This window comes from Pelecanus crispus, chromosome 1 (assembly GCF_030463565.1).
Source record: "Pelecanus crispus isolate bPelCri1 chromosome 1, bPelCri1.pri, whole genome shotgun sequence".
Classification (NCBI taxonomy): Eukaryota; Metazoa; Chordata; class Aves; order Pelecaniformes; family Pelecanidae; genus Pelecanus; species Pelecanus crispus.
The window spans coordinates 1,886,162-1,906,404 of record NC_134643.1 but is presented as its reverse complement, the minus strand read 5'-3'; the positions used below and the strand labels follow the sequence as shown (position 1 = coordinate 1,906,404).

General features: G+C 49.1%; 2 protein-coding genes across 5 annotated transcripts; one reads left to right on the top strand and one right to left on the bottom strand.

Moving 5' to 3' along the window:
- The first annotated feature begins 1,490 nt into the window (after positions 1-1,490).
- CEP41 (centrosomal protein 41) lies at positions 1,491-13,128 on the top strand. 4 transcript variants are annotated; one of them, XM_075721451.1, is made up of 11 exons: positions 1,491-1,523; positions 2,065-2,128; positions 3,223-3,270; positions 7,500-7,561; positions 8,693-8,762; positions 9,236-9,377; positions 10,370-10,521; positions 10,843-10,910; positions 11,708-11,822; positions 12,238-12,453; positions 12,923-13,128. In XM_075721451.1, the coding sequence occupies exons 1-11, from the start codon at positions 1,491-1,493 to the stop codon at positions 13,069-13,071; spliced, it is 1,119 nt and encodes a 372-aa protein (XP_075577566.1). In that variant the 3' UTR covers positions 13,072-13,128. The 4 variants fall into 4 exon arrangements, with proteins under 4 accessions (XP_075577566.1, XP_075577574.1, XP_075577582.1 ...); XM_075721459.1 differs by having other exon boundaries at positions 2,065-2,132; positions 3,227-3,270; XM_075721467.1 differs by lacking the exon at positions 12,238-12,453 and having other exon boundaries at positions 2,065-2,132; positions 3,227-3,270.
- A 3,882-nt stretch (positions 13,129-17,010) lies between these two features.
- On the bottom strand, positions 17,011-20,195 carry LOC104023932 (carboxypeptidase A1). The gene is made up of 11 exons (XM_075711075.1): positions 20,131-20,195; positions 19,833-19,914; positions 19,467-19,601; positions 19,284-19,385; positions 19,036-19,137; positions 18,849-18,950; positions 18,597-18,707; positions 18,285-18,375; positions 17,710-17,909; positions 17,344-17,428; positions 17,011-17,198 (listed from the first exon to the last, which is right to left on the bottom strand). Exons 1-11 carry the CDS (start codon positions 20,193-20,195, stop codon positions 17,011-17,013), a joined length of 1,263 nt encoding a protein of 420 aa, XP_075567190.1.
- Positions 20,196-20,243: the final 48 nt, after the last annotated feature.

Sequence of the window (20,243 nt, the reverse complement as noted above, 5' to 3'; positions counted from 1 at the left end):
TCCCAAGTCCCCAAGACCCCCCACGGCCCCCTAATCCACCTCCCAAGTCCCCAAAACCCCCACGGCCCCCTAATCCACCTCCGAAGTCCCCAAGACCCCCACGGCCCCCTAATCCACCTCCCAAGTCCCCAAAACCCCCACGGCCCCATAACCCACCTCTAAGTCCCCCAAGCCCCCAAATACCCATAACCTGCACGTCCCCAAGGTGGCAGGCCCATGACAGAAAGGTTAGGGGGTCTGAAGGGGGACATGGGGCCCATTTGGGGTCTGAGGGATGGATGTGGGGCCCATAAGGGGTCTGAGGGGGTGTGGGGGGACATGGGCCCCACTGAGGGGCTGAGGGGAGACATGGGCTCCATAGGGGGTCTGAGGGAGGACATGGGCCCCATGGGAGGGTCTGAGGGGGGACGTGGGCCCCATTGGGGGTGTAAGGGGGGGTATGAGCCCCAGAGGGGGTCTGAGGGGGAGTGTGACCCCACTGGGGGTTTGAGGGGGAACGCGGGCCCCATTGAGAGGCTGAGGGGAGACATGGGCTCCATAGGGTGTCTGAGGGGGGCCATGAGCTCCATAGGGGGTCTGAGGGGGGCCATGAGCTCCATGGGTGTGAGGGGGGACATGGGCTCCATGGGGGGCTGCATGGGGACATGGGCTCCACAGGGGGGCTGAGGGGGCATTTGGGCCCCATTTGGGGTCTAAGGGCGGAGCGTGGGCCCCATTTGGGGTCTGAGGGGGGATGTGGGCCCCATTGAGGGTCTGAGGGGAGACATGGGCCCCATAGGGGGCGTAAGGGGGGCATGGGCCCCTGGGGGGGGCGTGGCCCCAATCCAAGGGCTGGGGGTCAAAGGGAAGCCGAAGGTCAGGGGAGGGGCGCCAAAGCCCCGCCCCCAGACCGCCCCTTCAACAAGCCACGCCCCCTTCCCCAGCAAGGCCACACCCCCACGAACAAGCCCCGCCCTTCCGTCCCAGCCCCGCCCCTCCAGGGGCCGAGCCTCGTTCCCAGCAGGCCCCGCCCCTCGGAGCGGCAGGCCACGCCCCCCTCCCCGCCGCGCGCCCCCACCCCCGCGGAGGGGCAGGCCCCGCCCCCCGGCGGTGGTGGGCGGAGCCTCCGCGCGTGGCGGGGCCGCGGGGCGGGCGGGGGCACCGCGCGCGCCTCACCTGCCTCAGGTGCTTCGGCCGCGCGCCGGCATGGCGCTCCGAGGGGCGGGGCCAGCGGGGGTTCCCCCGCCCCGCGCATGCGCCGCCCGGGCCCCGCCCCCCCCGCTTCCCGCGCGTCACGGCGCGTGCAGCCGCGGCGTCCCCCGTTGCCCGGCGACAACGGAGCGCGGTCCAGCCGCTCGCGCCCCTCCGCCGCGTCTGATTGGCCGCGGGCGCGACGGGCGGCCAATCGGGGAGGGGGTTGTTGCGGGGGGGGGCGCCAGAGCCGGACGGCGGGCGGGCGAGGCGGGAGCGAGTGAGGGGAGCGGTGCGGTGGGGCCGTCTGCCGCCGCAAGATGTCGAGCAGGAGGAGCGTCGGGGACCCGGAGGTGCGATGAGGGGCCCTTCCCCTCGCCGTCACCCTCCCGCCGGCGGGCGGGGACGCGGGGGCCGGGCTGGCGAGCCCCGGTGGCCTCCTCTCCTGAGGGGGGGAAGCCCCGGGTGGCCCATGGGGCGCAGGGTCCCCAGCGGCTGGGGCGTCCCTGGGGGCTGCGGGGTGTGGGGAGCGGTTCGGTGGGGTGTTCGGAGGGCTGGGGGGCCCTCGGGGGCCTCAGCGGGCGGAGGGGAGGTTTTCTGGAGCTCTCTCGGAGCCGGGCGTGCTCTGGCCGAGTTGCGGGTGGAAAGAGAAAGGGAGGGAAATTCGCCGTTTGAGGCTTTAAAGTGGCGGTTTGGCAGGGATTTAATACCGGGTTGGAGATGCAGAGGTCTGTCCTGCCTGAGAGCGGAGGATGTCTGAGAGGATGCCTGTGGTCTCGCTCCTCTTTGCTGTCTCTCAGAGCTCTTCAAATCGCCTTTTCTGTTAACGGGGTTTTTTTTGCCTTTACATAGCTGTATATTGACTTCCTCTTACCTTTTTCCTTTTTAAAACAGTATTTAACCAGGCGCATCCCTCAGAATCCCAGATACCAACATATAAAAACCCGCCTCGATACCGGTAAGTGAAATCATTGTAGGGTAAAAATGCCAAATGTAAGAGTATACAAAAATATGCTGAATGTCTTAACTGCCTCTGTCCTGGGCTGCTTTACGCTGGATACTGTGCACCTATGTCAGAACCTGATTTGCACTTACGGTGCATCTCACCTTACGATGTCAGGCTCTGTTGCGACAGTTCCCATAGAAATTACTGGTCTTGGAGTTTCTGTGTGGGGGCTTTTCTTGTATAAACTAACATCTCGGCAAGGGTGTAAGGCAAGATAATTTTTTGGGGGGTGTCTTTGGGGCTTTTTTTGTTGTTAAAGCGGTTTAATTTTATCCGGTAACACCTGCCTATGGTATCCACACAAAAACGTTGAGGAAGGGACAGCGTGGCCAGAGTTGTGCTTGAAGCAGTGTGTCGGAGGCAGGATTTGAATACCAAGGTCCTGATTTCAGCTCCCTTAGAGGGCTGGAACGTACTGAGGTTTAGGTAGTGACTTTCTGAAGGCGACAACTTTGTTCTCCAGAACATCATCAAAATAACTTCCTTATCTGAGTAGAGAGGACTGGCTGTGGAACTTGTAAATGGGACGGGTGCTACGAGGCTGGTTTTTTTGGAATATCAGCGTGCTGACTAGCAGGGTGTGGATACTTCTGTACCCCTTACTGTAATCCTGTAAAATAAAACTCAGGTGTGTTCTGAAGAAGAACTGAAAGAGCGCTGTGAGTATATGTAGAAGATTTAAGCTCCTGCTGGTCATGAACACTTGCAGTCACTTCCCCTCTCCACAACAGAGGCTTTAAGCCATGGAGCACTGGCCGTTTGTAGCAGTTGGCGGCCAGGGTCCAGGAAGTGCTTTGACTGACTTGGCTATTGAGCTTGGCCTTCCTTGTGAGAGAAAAGCACTAAGGAAAATCACAATACTTCTTGATTTATGGCTGCCTTGTATTGCCATGGGGAAAAAGGATCTACAACAAACATTTGTTATCATAATCTGATCTTTTTCCTTAAAAAGAAAAAACAAATCAGGCTTAATAGCACTGAAGAAAGCCACTAATAAAAAAAATTTGTAACAAGCTGATTGATTTTTTTTGTTGTTGTTGTTACAGGAAGCAGTTTAACAAAATACACTGAGAAGTTGGAAGAGATCAAAAGAAGTGAGTATCTGGAGAGAAGCAGAATGTAACTTGTGGTGGGTTAGTTCAAAACTGAAAGAGCGTCAAGGAGTGGGTTTGAATCCCAGGCCCTCCGTTTGCTTGGAAATCTCCAATGATTTCCGCAGCCATTTATGGGAATAAACTGTAGAAACACGCAGCAGTAGGCTACAAAGATGCTTCTACCTTGATTCTTTGCTGGACACTTTCCACTTTGTCCTGTGACTTATTTCTCTGTCTCTCACAGTGCTTTACAGATTTAAGATACCAGACAGGCAGGTCTAGGAGTCTTTCTAGATCCTTCTTTGTGCAATTTTTGTTATTGAATGGAAACCAGACAGGAGAAGTTTTCTGGATTAAGAAAAACTAGACTAGACTCATCTGGGAAGACTCAGACTGCACTTCTGAGACTTTATTTCACTTTTAGGTATCAAAATGATTGAGCTTGAGATCTTTTACTTTTGTGTAATTGTAATTGTAGCATACTTAGAATTCTATTAGAATAGTCCAAGGCAGGAAAGAGACAAGCTCATTCCTGTGTAACTCATTGATTTTACCAGAATAACATTGTTTACCAGAAAAACATTGATGTTTTGAAGACTTTGGGTCGTTCAGGCTAATGAAAGCCTAGCCAATTATTATTTCAGTCTGTTTTCCCACTGAAAATCCACTTTTTAAAAAAATTCTTACTAATAAAGCTAATGTTTTATACTTTATTTTCAGCTGCTGTCCGGATTATTTTCACATAGAGAGCCAGGAAATCTATTAAACCCAAAAGCTGCGTTTATTGATGTGAAAGAAAAAGCGTCCCCATTAATGAGGGTTAATTAGGATTTTGAATGTTCAGTTTTAGTTCTTAGACCTGCTTACTGTGTTCCTCTGGTATGGTAACGTTCAGATTATGTGGGAGGTCAGTAATCTGTCACATAAATGTATTTGTGCTCGGCTTCGTGCAGAATGGTCCTTTGTTGCTGGTTTGTTTGTTTGGTGGGTTTTTTTTAAACACTATGGGTCTTTGGGGAAAATCAAAAGAGAAATGACCTTGCTTTCCAAAATCCTGTGTTGACTAAGATTTCAGTGCTTAACACTGGATTGCCATTGCTTTTTATCTGTGCTGAAGATCTTGTTGTATGGGTCTAGTTGGTTTTCAATCTCTGCTGTGAATCTGATTTTGTTTCATGTAGGAGTTCTTTTGTTTAATTGTGGTTCTGGAGTGCAGTAGAAACTTTCTCATTATATTTGTGCTCAATAGACACCCTGTGTTCCCAGGCAGCTTAGAAACTTCTCCCCCTTGATTTCTCATGGATAGATGACACCATTTGGACACAACTTGAAATACCCAGTACAGGCAACTCTCTGTCTCTTGTGTAATGTGAGAGAGTGGGACTTAATACCGTGAGCCTGCTGTGGAATCAAAAATGATAAGAGAGCTGGAACCACGATGATTTGTCCTTTGGAGGACTGACTTGAGGAGAGACACCAAGTCTCTTCCCTTTCTCTGGTGTTGCTTCACTCATTGCTGAAGCCCCGAGGAGCGCATCCTTAAATACACAGTAATTACAGCTTCAAACCAGTTCACTGAAGCAAAAAAAAAAATGTCAGAAAATCCAAATGGACCTTCCGGGACAGAACCGGGTACGTCGTGTTGCTTTTGTAGTCAGAAGCAGCGCTTCTGAACTTTCTGATGAGTGCTGGGAGGCTCGCGCAAGCATTTGGATTGGTTTGCTCCAGGTCAGGCTTTGTAATAACAACAGCTTTGGTTTTTCTTGTTGATAGAAATCATTTTGGGTGGAAAAGGCAAGATCTAGGTCATAAAGGCTTGTTCTGGAGTAAATAATCCTTACTTGAGGTGGGATGTGGGATGAAACCATTTAGTAGGTGTATTGTATGAGCACTGTGACAGCAGTTCTGCTTTGTCAGTGTTTATGTACATCCAGCACTTTGTAAGCTTTGCTGCTTTTATTTGTCCTTCTAAATTAAGTTTATTTCTTGCCCTTCACCTGACTGAAGGGCTCTTTTTGTCCATGGCTGGGGAATTTTAATCATTTGGACATGGGTGTTGTGTCGTGGATTTGGATTTGGATTTGGACGTGGGTTTTGTGTTGGGCAGGTGAAATGGGCTGTATAAAAGAGAATTGTTGCTGTTTATTTCCGAGTTATAAAGGGAGGCTTTAGCAACCTGAGCTTGAGGCTTGAAACCAGGTGGTTTTGCAAGAACCGCGAGGGTCATTTTCATGTTAATTGACATTCTGAAATCTAGTTTATGCATGGGTCTTGTTCTTCAGACCTGTGGTTAGGAAGCTGTAGTGCACGCTGCAGTGCGCTGGGGGATTTTGGATGGGCTCCTTTTTTCTATGGCAAGTTGTATATTAGCGAGTAGGCACTTGCTTTGCAGCTTAATAAACATTGTGTAGGGTAGGATGTTGAATTTGGGAACTCTGCTTGCTCTGAATGCTGAAAATGAATTGGCCTACCTCTGCGGGAAGTGTATTTAGGAGCAAAGGATAGGAATAAAAAAAAAAACACCCCACCCTAGAGATAAAAGCTCACAGTGTCTCTTCTTGTGTCGGTTCTGCTACCGTAATGTGCCCGTTGGCTGTGTACAGGGAGACTTTTCCAAGCAGAACGTCTGTCAGGAGGCCTGTGATCGCCGCTTGCGTTGGGAAGAGACTTCAGCCTCCAGCGTTCGCGTGACTTCTTCTCTAAACACACGTCAGCTTGAGAGTTTCCATAAGCTAATTTTGCTGTAATTTTTTGTGTGGTGGTTACAGGAATATGGATCGGAGCCCTTCCCCCTTCTCCCCCATCTTCCCTTGCTTAACTATGGAGCATTCAGCAGATGGTTTTAGAGGATTTAGAACTGCTTAACTGGCTGGATTTGATAAAGGTCCTGTTCTCTGTTGTTAGCCCTCTTAGCTGAACCAGCTGGAGAGAGACCGGTTTGGAATATCCTCCCAACAGTTACTAAAACTGTTAGGAAAATGCAAAGGATTTTTCTTTTTTTAAAAATAAAAATCTGTGACTTCAGAGGTGGAGCCTAGTAAGGGAGGAGGAGGAAAAGAAAAGAAGGGAGGAACAATTTTATTTTTTGAGAGAGCCTAGATTCATTACAGCACAGCTTCAAGAGCTGCATGCAGAACTCAGTTACAGCTGCAGTGCCTGACACAGGAGGAATTTTGTTCATCATCTTCGCCTTTCCCTGCCAAAGCAGGATTGATCTTTTTGTTTTCCTCCTGTCTCCTTTCTAGCTATAAAGTTCCCAAAGAACAAGGCTTCCATTACTTCCCATGGGAGGCTGTTTCACATCAAGATGTTCCTACTGATACTCTTAGCTTCTTTCTCCTACTACATACACCCTTTTGTTTCACATTGCAAGGCTTCTCTCTTCCTGGTGTTTATGCATCTCGAGTGTCTGTATGCAATCAGACTTCCATCCTTGTCATCGCTTACTTAGCACTGTTAATCTCTGCGCTGGTTGTTTGCCAGTCATTCCAGCAGACCACTTGGTTTTCTTGCTGCCTAAGCTTTGTCTTCAGGCTTAAGACTCAATTAGTCCGGTTTCTCCATAGCAATTATGTGTGCTTCAAGCTGGTATCCATGCTGATCTGCTGTTCAGTTTTCCACGTTAAACACCTTCTGTCAGTTATCCGTTCCTTTAGATATCTGTATTAGCAAATTGTAGGAATTGGAATGTAATTGTTAGATAAAGCAAGAAAACCTGGCACATTTTAGTTGGGAAGATTAAGCATACACATTTAGCTTAATATTTGAAAAGACATAGTCTGAGATACAGTGCCCCTGTGCTCTGATTCTGCTGTAAGTTGCACTAACTAAAAATTCAGGTAAATTGAATCTTTTGGTTTAAGAGGCTTTGTGACTGTAGCAGGCTTCAAAGAACAACAGGCAAGGTGATAAATTCAGGAAACTGCTTCCTTCCCCCAGCAAGAACAGAAAACACAAAGTAAATACAGATTTGGGTCTAAAAGCAACTAAATCTGCCTTCTCCACTATAATCGTATCTGGACAAGATCTCTATAACTGGTATTACTTGTTCACAAAGTCTTCAGGTTTGCTGCTCCGATCCTTCAGCGCAAGCTTAGTGCCCAGAAATCCTGCCTTGTTGGAGAAGAGAGCCTCTAAGAATAGCTGGGACTAAGCCTATTGCCTGGTATTTGCAAAAGCTGGGAATTAACTGAAAATTTACATTGTCCTCTTCTGTTTTGTTTTTGAAGATTACAGATACAAAAAGGATGAGCTGTTTAAAAGGCTGAAGGTGACTACTTTTGCCCAGTTGGTATGTATAGTTCCCTCTCTGGCCTCTGACAGTTGTTATCTTTTGTGAACAGCATTTTTGCTTTGTCTAAAGCCTTTTATGTAGTTATGTCACCTCAGTGTGTAATTCTTCTTTATTGACTTTTTTGATTTTTCTTATTTGACTTTATTGACTTTTTCCTGCCCTCATAGGGCAGGAAACCAAACCGTTCAGGCCAATGTTTTCAGAGTAGTAATCGGAGAGTAGTCAAATGCTTTTAGTTACAAATTGAAGTTTGCAGTGACTCTGTCTTTGAAATTTGTTCCCTGTTTTTCCTCCCCACCCCCCCTTAACTTAAAGAGGATCTTCAAGCCCCTTACAAAAGAAAAGGGCTATGTAAAGTAGTATTCAAATCTGATCTCATCGAGCTTTGTGTCAAGTAGTCACAGCCTGATGTCCTCCCTAATAGCAGGTTTAACTGCAGAAGATGGTAAGGTTGTGACTTCAAGGCTTTCTGTGTGTTTTTTTTAATTAAAAAGTAATGAATCAAAATACTAAAAAATGGGAAAAATCTGATCAGCAAATATAGAGCTGTGTGTTGCTTATGTGTTGGTTCAAGAAAATTAGTAAAAACTAGAAAAAGTCAAGCTTTCTTCTCAGGAGAGAAGGAAAGGGAAGGTTAAACTTGCAGACATTGAAGGAATGGGTTTCTGCAGACTCATGCCTTTAGTTCCACTGGATTGTTAAGACCTGGTGCCATGCACAGATTTAGAATGTGAATATCTCAGGTCTGCTCTCACAGACCAATTAAGTGTGCAATTTTAGCTAGTGTAGTGTACGCTCTGAAATGTTGCAGTTGCAGCCAGTGACTGAACTTCATAAGTCAGAAAACATTCTGGTATTTAATATTGCCAGCACAGCATATCTGACTTTTCTTTATTCTAAGGTTGAGCGTTCTTTTTTTTGCTACAACTTTTGTTTAATAAAAGGACACGCTTGCAGTGCAGGCATTGTATATGCACCTATATGTGACCTTGAAGTCTGGTAGAAGTTGCATTGAGTTAAATGTGTTTTGGCTTGAGGATTGTTTTTCCTTCAGCTGTTCCCAGCTGTCTTTCATTGACACCGGTGCATGCGCATCAAGGTAGCATTGCTTGCTTTTGTTTCCTGCAGGTCATCCAGGTTGCCTCTCTATCTGATGAAACCTTAGAAGTGACAAATGAGGAGATCCACAAGCTGGAAGGTAACAATATTTATTGTAAGCACAAAGAGAAAGAGCTGTAGATCACTGTCATATGGTGAACTCTGTCCTGACAGACATAGCTGACTACTCAGCAAGTCTTTTAATCAGGGAGAAAAAAAATAAACCCTTAACCTGTGGCCTGCAGTCATTCCACTTTGTGATGCATTGGTCCTAAAACAGAAAGGCTTGCAAATAAGGAAGGCCTTGTGCTGCCAAGTGTATTGTAGTAACTCAGTAGATATCATGCATCAAGAATTACACTTTTATTGCATTCTTAAAATGAGATCTTGAGCCCTTAAAAATCATATGGTGCTCTATTATTTTTAATATGAGGCTCTTGGTAAGTCACTCTTATAAGAGGATGAAGATAAGACTGTCTTTGAGACGCGCTTTCTTCTAAGAATAGAAGTTGGCCTTAAAACCTGTTTATTTCCTGCAGGATTTTAACTCTTCATAGCCTGTTCTCTCCCCAGATGGTGACTCTGCTGCTCCAGACGCAGACGCTGAACTCACAGTAGGGACAAATGGGAAAGGAAGCCCTGATGGGACACCGAGTCCGGTCCTGTTCATAAACAACACAGGAGCTGGGGAATCCTATCGGTCCACGCTGCAGAGGTGCCTGATAATAATACACAATTTTCTTCCTGTCTTAGCAGATAATTGTTTTTACTCAGCTAGTTATTTTAAGTTGCTACTAAGGGGCTTTATATTGTATTTCTCATTAAAGCCTGATTTTGCAGGTCTGGGGATGTGAGCGAGAGAGGATTGGCAGGTTTTCCTGTCTGAATGAGTTTGGTTTGTGGCTGTAACCCAGCACTGTTGCCACCTGATGATTGTCTAAATGGCTGACAAGGAAATATGTTTGTGGGATTCGATCCAGGTCCCTGGGTTCACGAATCCATGTTATAAACTGCTCTGGTAAACTCAGTAATGTGCCTCCCTGATGATCTTAACACATTGTCCTGTGATTGAGAATAAGAGTCCAATTTGCAAACCCAATACGTCGCTAGTCAAGGTCGGAGATACCAGGAAGGCACTGTAGGAGGAAGCTTTGTCTCGGCCCTTCCCTTGCTGTACCTGTGCAAACGTTAACAGAAGAGTTGTGACGGGAGCCTGACAGGCTTGGCCATCACCTATCAAAGCCATCAGTTTAGTGACCACTAAGAGTATCTGGAGGTTTCTGTTCATGTCCTGTATCCGATCTAGTGATGAAATGGAAACCCTCTGCATGACTGACAGTTATTTACTGTGTCTGACTTGCTGGGATCTCCACTTTGGCAGCTTCTTAGAATTATTCTCCCTCACCTCAGAGTGACTTAGGACATTGAATAAAACTCCTGGACTTGACTAATCCAGAAGAGTATAGTATGTTCATGCAGCAAAGCTGTACTCTGTTTATTTTTTACATTGATAAAAATTAAATCAGTCTCTTACAATGTGCTGGAAAGCCTGAAATAGACTCTCTCTGTTTTTATGTGGTGTCTGGCTGTACTGGAACGTAAATGGGCTATTGGAACAGTCAATGGAAAACCACTCTGACCTGGTGAAGAGGTACAGCTGCGTTCAGAGTGAGAGCTTGCACCATAATCTCTTCTTTCCTTTTGTAGTGTGATAAGTGGTGTCGGTGAACTGGATATAGAAAAGGACACTCCAAAGAAAGTGGACGCTCAGGCTAAAGACATGCCTTATCCCGACTGTCCCTTTCTGCTTTTGGACGTACGAGACCGAGATGCATACGACCAATGTCACATCATTGGAGGTGAGGAGGCCAGAATCCCACAGCAGCCTAGTGTCAGTCATAGATTCAGCTCTTTGTCATATTCTGGCTGGCTTTGGTTTTTTTTTTTCCCCCCAAGGTGGGACATCACCTTGAGTGCTCTCGGCACTCATCCAGTACACCCGTCTTTCCTGGAAAAGGATGAGGGGACTGAGCTGATGTTAATCGCTTATTCAGTGGGTTTTCAAGTCTGCTGAACTCTAACAAGTCTGTGTCAGCTGTATTCCAGGTTGTGTGATGGTTGGTGTTCAGCTGCTGTATGATTTTTCTCTCTTTTTTTTTTTTTTTTTTTCTCCTCTGCAGCTCATTCCTACCCTATTGCAATGCTGTCTAGAACCATGAACCCATATACAAGTAGTATTCTGGAATATGTATCCTTTACATATAAAGTGCAGGAATGTTGGTGGGAGCTTCCAAAAACAATTGGAGCTATAAGAGTCACTGTGACTGGGACAATGCTTAACCAACAAAATCTGAGGATTTCAAGAAGGGTGGGAGGGGAGGTCCTTTATGCTGGCTGTGATTACCTGGTGGGACTCCACTGCCACCGTCAGATGCTAGAGTTTAGTTCCTCCAGGTTGTAACACCTCTTGACCGGTGGGAGCTGCCTGAATTTGGCTTTTCTTGGGATTTTGGCTGCTGGAAGGCAAAGCCACACTACTTGGGCACCTCCCTCGCTGTTGCTGGAGCACTGGGCTTCTTGAGGGATGCATTCATCAAATCCTTCGGCTTCCTCTCAGCACCTTGATGGGAATTGTCTTTTCTGTGGAGGACAGAAAGAGGATTATTAGCTAGGATTAGGCTGATAGTTTCCCAGGTTGTTAGCTTGTGAGGGCTGCAGAGGAGAGGGGAGGTTGTAAACGAAGGTGCTTCTTGCCTAACCAATCTGTTGGTTACTAACCAATCTTCCAAACAGTGGTGGACACTTGCTGCAAGGGCTGCGCTCCGGTGGGGATTAGGCTGTGTCCTTCCAGCGCCTGGCAAGCCGCAGCTACTGAGAAATCGGTTTGAAAGCATAGGTGAAGGGAAGGCATTCCTGCCTGATACTCACAAATCAAGTAGGGAGTCTCTCGGTCTCCAGTCCCATTTGTTTGTGTCCCTTCTTTCTAAAAGGTATTAACTACCACCTTAAGCTTACAAATTAATCCTTAGCTCTTCTACCGATCAGAAAAATGCACATGGAAAAATTATAATTTTGTATGACAATGATGAGCGGTTGGCCAGCCAGGCTGCAACGACCATGTGTGAGAGGGGCTTTGAGAACCTGTTCATGTTATCTGGAGGTAAGTGGGGGTGGGCAGGGCTCCCTGAAATCTCAGATGGGTAGATCATAGACTCATAGAATCATTTAGGTTGGAAAAGACCTTTAAGATCATCAAGTCCAACCATTTAACCTAACACCACTGAGTCCACCACTAAACCAGTTAAGGGTAGAATAATAACTAATTTCATGTTTTCTGGCCTGGTGGCTGGATTATTTTTTGATGAAAGTAAAACTAGGAATCATTAAGGTTGGAAAGGATCTCTAAGGTCATCAGTCCAACCGTCAGCCATCGAGAGCAGTGAGCAAGGGTTGCGTGAGCTGGAGATTGGAAAGAGCTGGATATTCAGCTCTGTCAAGAATTTCACTTGTGACTGGTAAAAACCACTGATTTTTAGCTGGTGGTCACTGATAATGTGTGATCTGTGTGTCTGCAGGCCTGAAGGTCCTTGCACAGAAGATTCCAGAAGGACTGATCACCGGCTCACTCCCCATGTCCTGCCAGGTGGCAGCTCCCACTGGATCTGCCCGAAAAAAGACCTTTCCCAAAGTGCCACCCACACGTGCTGAGAATAAATGGAGATTTTCTGCAAATGATCTACAAAAGATAAAGTACTACCTGGAAGAGGAGCACATTCCTTCAGACACTGCCAGTAAGACTTCAGGACAAATGCTGCAGATACTTTCTGTAGCTCTTGAGCCTGCCCTGCAGCAGTTCTCTGCTTTGCTATGTTCTTTCCATGAGATTGCTGGGAGAGGGAGAAACTTTTTTCCAAACTGACTGAGAAGATCTACCAAAACCTGTGCTATGTTGATCCCAGAGGACTTAAATTTTATGTAGCTACATGATGGCAAAATCCTGTGCCTGCTGAGGATGGGCATATACCATTCTGCCCACTAAATTTAAATGTCTTTAAGTTTTACTGGTGGTTAGTAGGTTCTTCAAATTCTTAGGCCTGCACAGCTAGTTAGAGGCTGCACAGAACCCTGCACTGAATTATTCATGGCTCTATATGTTTACAGTGAGAGATGGAGAGCCAGCGAGACACAACAGATCATTTGTGTGTCCTTGTGCTCCATCACACACACACCTTCTGATCTTTTTTTTTTCCTCCCCCGCAGGCCGTCTTAGCCGTGGTTCTTCAGGCCGCGATTCCAAGGTGACAACTGTGAGGAGCAGCCCCAGTCTCCCCAGCACCGCTGGCAACGTGGGATCCCTCACCACCCACTCACTCAGCAGGAGCAGCCTCCAGAACAGGCCATGGAAATAAGCAGCAGTGTCTTCTTCCACTGAATAAACGTGAATGCCCAGGATCTGGGAACCCTGAGCAGTGCAGGCAGTTTGTCGTTTTAGGAATCTGCAGATAAAAGCAGCGGTGGTATATAAATGGCAGCTCGGGTGAGGCTGGGGGAGCTGGAACGGTTGACGTTTCGTAGAAGCGGGAACGGTATCCCTTTGGCAAGGCTGACTTCTAGGTGCAGCGTCAGGACAGAGTTGATATAACCAATTTTGTACGGGAGGGAGGAAACCAATAGTAAAACCTGTGACCAGTAGAAACAGTTCTGCAAAGCTTGTAGTTCAGACGAATGAATTTGTGTCTGTAACAAATACTCCCTCTGTGCTGTGCCCGGAACCGCAGACTGTGCGAACAGGCAAAGACATGTGAAGGTAAATGGGCCAGAAATCATCTGTGAGCAAAAACCTTGGTGTTTTGTAGCAGAGATACAGACATTCAGCAACTTGCCAAAATGTTGGAGAGAGGATTCTGTAAGTTGTTTTGTTGGTTTTTTTTTAAAAAAAAAATACATTAATGAATAGAAGTATTTGTAATAAAGTTGGTTTTGGAAATAATGCCCAGTGTGGCAATGTAACCTGACAGTCATGTTTACTCATGGACAGTTTGTGAAACAGTTCTGTATTTTTAAAGGTGAGCTGGAGGAGAAAATAACTGTGTTTTCCCTCTTTTTGCCTTTATTGTCTGGTAGGTTTGGCTTCTAACTGTGCTTTTTCTGCTTTGTTCCTTGCTGTGGTTAGAGCGAGCTGTTGCGTAGTGGTTTTGGTTCTAAGTGAGATTATATGAGAGACTAAGGCTGCCAGATGTGCTGAGCAGGGTTTTAGCTGACACATCTTAGGGCAGAATCATCTGCTGTGCCCCTCTTGGTGGTGTGCAGGCAGAGTGTCTCCTCAGTTCCCCTGTGTACTGGTGGTTTGCTCCTTTTCTGACCTGCCAGAGCAGGTTGCTGGTCACTGGAGCTGCAGAAAACTACGACGTACATGGAGGAGCCAGTCACTCTTCTGCTGACCAGGCTGATTTCCCTAACCATCATTCAGGCAGCTGCGACTCGAGGTTAGGAGGCAGAACGTCATTTTGCTTCGTAAAATGCTTTTGTGATACTTGGAGGCAAACCCTATTCTTCAGTGGAGCAGCAAAGAGCTCTGCAGTTCCAGTGCCTGATAGAGGCTGGAAATTTATTCCCACTTACACCTTTGCCAGGGTTTTTGGAGTAGCTTCTTTTAAGGTTAGGGTGGCTGAAGGGAAATTTTCTTCTGCCCTCTCACCAGGGTCCCTAAAACCTAGGAGGGACCATGGATCTGGTAACTGAACAGGGCATGAAGATTTCATAGAAAATGAGAATCGCAGCTTTCATCAAATCGGTGCTTCCACCATACCAGTACTGGCTGGGTGACCTAGAAATCATCTGAAACTACCCAGTGACAAAGCAGAGTTGCTTACTAGAGACATGGTAGGTGGTTACGGAGAGATCCTGCTCTCTAGCCTTTACCTACAGGATTGCTCAGCTTGGTCCAGCTTTGGCTTCTTGGTCTTTTGGTTTTTGCGCGTGGCTTTTTGAGTTTTGGTGGGGTTCCCCCTGCCCTGCTTTTTTGAAGTAGACAAGCAATCTTCAACAGACCCCAAAATCAGATCATCAGGGGATAATTCTGGCAAAAGGGCAAGGTGAGAGAAATTGTACATAGTTTCTTAATTGGCAGTTTGAGACTCAACGTTGCTGAGCATGTTTATCGTGTCTCCACGAGTCTTAAATCAGGGGAGTACCGATACAGAGACTGGCAGTCTCATTCTGATGAGAGCCATAACCTCAGTCCTCTTGCAGAGAAGAGCGAGGTGATCAGCACAAACCTCTGATGCTGTGTAGAGATCCCCCGGAGGGAGAGTAAGGGGAGAAATCAAGGGGCGTAGGACAGAGCCAGCATTTAAAATGTACTCAACAAAGTACTTCAAAGAGCTGAATGCCCATGTGTGTTCAAATACACATCTCTATTTTTATGTGTAACAAAAGCTGATTGCAGGAGGGTAACTTAAAGCTCCCAGCTTCCCAGAGAAGCCCTTGGACACTTTAAGTGGTACAAACCAGCTCTAATTTATACAAGCTGTCCTTCCAACCCAATCGCACGCATCGTGGGTTTCCATAGAGAGCGTGTATGTGTGTGTGTATGTACTGTAAGAGTGGGGCTGGTCACGTGTGAAGATCAAAAAAAAATTAAAGATCTTATCCAGCTTCCTAAGGATGGGCTGAAATGCATCTCACCATCTCACTAACTGCTCTGCTGTCTTACCTTCCTACTCGATCACGCTTCTGGAAGACTTTTTGTTGGTTTAGTTGTAGGCGTGTTTATTTTGAACAAAGTAGCTTGTCCTCCTAGATTAGACCTGTTGGCTTTCTGTGGAATGGCAGCATCACTTCTTGAGAGAAAAGCATTTCTTTAAATGGTCTGAGCCCAAAGCAGGAGCCGCAGGGACCTGGTTCTTGTCCGCGCTCTTCTTCACTGGCAGCCTTGGGCAGCTGACTCGCCTCTTGGGGCTTTAGTTACTGAGTGGCGATGCTATTACATGGCCTAATAAAATAAATAAAAGATAAATAAAGATTTCAAAGGAGTTTGGTACTGAAGCATCGCAGAAACGCCACGTTTCGTTTTGAACGTATAACGTGGCTTGCGCAGCTGCATAGTCTGATTTTGATGTCCTGAGTCCGTTGCTCCTTCCTGCTGTGGAAGGCACCTCTGTTTTTATGTTGTCATGAAATAAAAACATTGAACAAAGCAGCATCTCCTGCATAATTCAGCTGGTAGCTTGCCTAGGCCAGTTGGCTGAAAAATGATACTACCCAATTGATTTAGCAGGAAAGGTGAGCGCCAAGAGAGCCATTTATTATGTGCTTGAAAGACAGGGACTGGTACAGCACGCAGGGTCCCACCGGTGTGCGAGTAGGAGATCTTTCAGCTCCGTGAGCACTTGGAAGTGTATAAAATGCATCTGTCTGAAAACGGAGATGAGAGTCATGGTCATTGTGTTGGCTTAACGTCCTGACTTCGCTATCCAGCTGTGGGAGACAGATCCAAAAATCCCTGGCTGCTCTGGGCTGCATGAAAACCTCCTGAAACGGATGGACAAAACTAGTCCGAGCTGTTTGAGATCCTCCAAATCCAGGGCATCAAAGGAAGAATTGGATGTACTTTCCCATCGTCTTGATGGATTTGTATGGTTTTTTTGGACTCTTGACTTGGTATTGTTTGGAGGATGGAGTCAAACTCTATCGAGTCTGGGCTTTTTAATTGTTTAATTTAATAAAAAGTCAATGACACCATATGGCTGAGTACTTCTTTTCAGTTTGAGCTTTGACGGCTAATGGAGAGCCTGGAGCAGTGCCTGCAGAACCTGGGAACTGGCAGGGGCTTGGCTCTTCCTCCCCATGGGATTGCAGTGGGTAAGGAGGGACCTTTCTACCAGCTTTGCAAGTTGGTGTTCACAAAAATACACGGAATAAATCACGCTAACCCAATTGTCTCGTGTCACAGAGCCACTCCAGCCCCTGGGAGGGCTGGGGAAGGTGGGCACCCCTCTTGCCAGCACAGCTGCAGTGTCCGAGGTTTCTGCTTGCCCAGTGTCTCCTCTTCCCCTTCCATCCTCTGCCAGAGCAAAGGGAAAACAAGCACCTTCCTTTCTTTTGTGTCCCGCTATTTTCATGCCCTTTTCATCCCCTTTTCGGGCCACTGGGCCAACACGTGCTGTTTATGTTGGCTGCCACTGCGTGCGCCCGCAGGAGTGCTGAGTCAGTCTCCGAAAAGGCTTTTCACCATCATTTGGAAAAAGGCAAAACAACAAAAGGCATTTCTCATCCTTCTTTACATTTATTTATTGCTTTCTTTTCCCCCCACAGCTAATTCAACCGCTGCTCAGCCCCCGATCCCGTTAATAGAGATGATCCCGCGCATGCAGCATGATGACCTTCAGCGCCAGCCACGTCTCCTGGGCGGTCGGGATGATCTGTTTGGCGGGGAGCAGGAACCCGTAGTGCCCCATGTCCCGCAGCTCAAAGGTGAAGGAGTACTTAATGCCCTGATCGTATGTCCAGTCGATGGTTCCTCCGCTCGCTTGATCTGAGTGGGGAAACAACAGGAGGGATGTGAAACGTTAGTCGCTCTGCCTCGCACAGGTATTTCACGGGACCTTTTGTCTAAGCTGAGGTGTGAGTGGTGATTTTGGTTTATTTTGGGGGAACCACCGCTGCTCCCTGTTACTTACAGATGGTGGTGATGATGCTGCCGTACTTGTAGTTAGTGCCGTACAGAGAAGACAGAGCTGCGACCGCCTTCTTGGAAATCTGGTGCTGGGAATACACAGAAGAGAGAAAGATGAGCCAGAGAAGGGGAAAGCCTGCAGGGTACAGCCTGCAGGAGAGGTTTTTTTGCTCATGCTGCAGGCAAAAAAGATGCCAAAGCTCAGTAGCCTTGGCGTGGGGGAGTCCCGAGGGGCTGGCAGAGGAGCCAGGGCTGCTTCTTGACTTGCCAGTGCCCCCTCCACGGTGCATGATGGAGGTTGCTCCTCCTTGGAGGAGTAGAGCAGCCTCGCATCATCCCAGCCCCCTTCAAACCTCCGTGTCAGCCCTACCAGTTCCTGCTGGTCAGGCGCTGGGGTGCTGGTATAGCCGTAGGGGTAGAGTAGGAGCTGGGAGTAGCTGTGGATGGAGATGAAAGCCTTGATGTTCCCGTGGTTCTTCACAAAATCCACAATGGCCTTCACCTCGGGCTCCGAGTTAGCGTAGGGGCCGTGGTACGTCTCCGAGCAGGGGTTTCTGCTGGCCCCGGGCCCTGTGGAGAAGTGAAAACACAGTGTGGGCGTTTGGTGGCAGTTGGGTGGCCCAGAGAGTCACAAGGGCAAAGGGCCTTTTTCATTTCTGAGCCCAAGAGCTTTTCCCACCCCTCAGCTGCTTGGTGGCCAGCGAGAAATGCTCTTGGGGCTCTTCCTAGATGCTTGTATGATGGCTTTCATTTGTGGTCCCCACCGTGCTGGTCACTAGGGGACATTAAAGCCCTGGTGGAGCCCAAACCCACGTCTCTACCACAGAGAGCAAATCTCATCTCTTCCCCAGGGGACATCAGTGGATCTTTCTGAGCCAGAAATGGCCTCAGAGCCTCCACCTGGAGGGTGGAAACCCCCCACAGTGTGAATGGGAGAGCTCTGACCTCCGAAACCTGCATCCCAGTTGCGGTTGGGGTCCACACCGATGCAAGTGGAGCCTGAGTGCCTGGACCTGGTCTTGCGCCACATACGGTTCTGGAAGGACAGAGCCAACTTGGGTGGTGTCCAGGGCCAGAGCTCCACCAGCCTCCAACGGACAGGAGGCTGTTGTCTGGGGTGTTTAATGGGTCACGGTGGTCCCCTTCCCACTCGTGGAAATGTAGACAAGAGGCCTCCGTGTGCAGCACCCCAGTCCTGCTCCCCAACCCCATCCATCATGGCTGTAGGAGCCAGGGAGAAGAAAGCCGGGGCGGTACCTGGGTTTGGGTGAAGGCGAAGCCATCTGGGTTGGTGACGATCTCCAGGAAGATGTCCATCTTGTCCAGGATGGAGGCCAGACCTTGGTCATTCTCATGATCCAGGACAATCTAGAGAGGAGGGTGGTTTGGGGCTCTCTGGCGCTGCTGGAGCACCGTCCTCTCTGTGGGGTCGGCTGCCCGGCATCTGCGGTGGCTGCAGGACCTTGCGGCCCTTTGGGGACATAAGACATGTCCGGGAGGTGTCCGTACCTTCTTGGCGAACCAGACGCCGCTGGCCTGCGTCACCCATTCGCGGGAGTGGATGCCGGTGTCGATCCAGATGGCTGGGCGGTTCCTCCCCCCTTTGCTGAACTGGAAGAGCAGAGAGAGTTGGGGGATGGCTTTGCCCCTGGCCCCGCTCCCCCCTCCAGTCACCCCCGGAACCCCAAATCCTCACCTTGAGCACGTAGAGGGGGCGGTTCTCCGTCGACCGGCCGATCTCAAGCTTGCTGACCAGGTTGGGGTTTTCAGCCACCAGCAGATCCATGAAGGTGTAGATCTGGGGGAGAGGGATGGGGGGGGGGGGGGGGTCACGCCTGGCTCACCCCCTGCCCTTGCTGCACGTGGAACAAAGGGCTTTACACGAGCAATTCCAGGATGCATTTTTTTTCCCCAAAAAATGCCCTGAATCTTGCACTTCCTCACCTCATCCAGGTTGTGGTAGGTGGCGTAGTCAAAGGTGCTGGTGGAGAGCGGCAGCTGGCGGTGTCTGCGAAGCATCTCCATCTGCTCATCGTCCACCAGCGCCTGGGGACATGGGGCAGGATGAGACCTCGTCCCCTGCCGCACCGAGACCTCCAGGTCTCACCCCCCTCCGCCACCGCTCACTTGCACGTCCTCGATCATGATGGAGTAGGAGATGCCGTTGGCCTCCAGGTGGGCTTTGAGGGGCTGCAGGCTGGGGAAGGGCACGCGGACATCGACGGGGTGCCCGGGCCCACGGGGTGCCAGCCAAAAATCCAACTGGAAGGGGAGAAAGTGAGATTGGGGGGGTCGGATCCAGCCCCAGGCTGCGCCCCCACCCTCCCCGCACCAGTCTCTGTCTTGCTTTTCACCTGCTGGTCCCCATCACCCCACATCCAGCGCCCCCAGCCCCATCCTTGCTCTACAGCATGGTTTTGGGGGGTGCAAAGCAAGGGACACAGCCCGGGGGGGGGTGTCCCCAAAAGCCACCCCCGCCGCTGCACCCAGTACCTGCAGCTCCTCAAGGTCCTGCAGCTCCTGCACCTTCTGCAGCTCCTCATCGTTGGTGGGGACGATGCGCAACACCTGGTGCCTGCGGGGTCAGAGGGTGCTGGGGGCGCGGGGCCAAGCTCCGTCTCCCATGGGTCCAGCCAAACCCCCACCCCATCCATCCCCCCCCACCCTGGGGATTTGCACTGAGCCTCTTCCCGGGGGTGTCTGTGCCTCCTCGGGGCTGAACCAGCTCCTCCTGCCCCGACCAATGCCACCATCCCCATCCCAGCCACCCCTCGCCGACCGGATCCCCTACCCAACAAAAGTCTCGGTGCCAGCGGCTGCTGCCACCAGGGCAGCCAGCAGCAGGAGGGCCCTCATCGTCAGCCGAAAGAGCCGCTCCGCTCCCCCAAAGGCACCCCAGGGCCT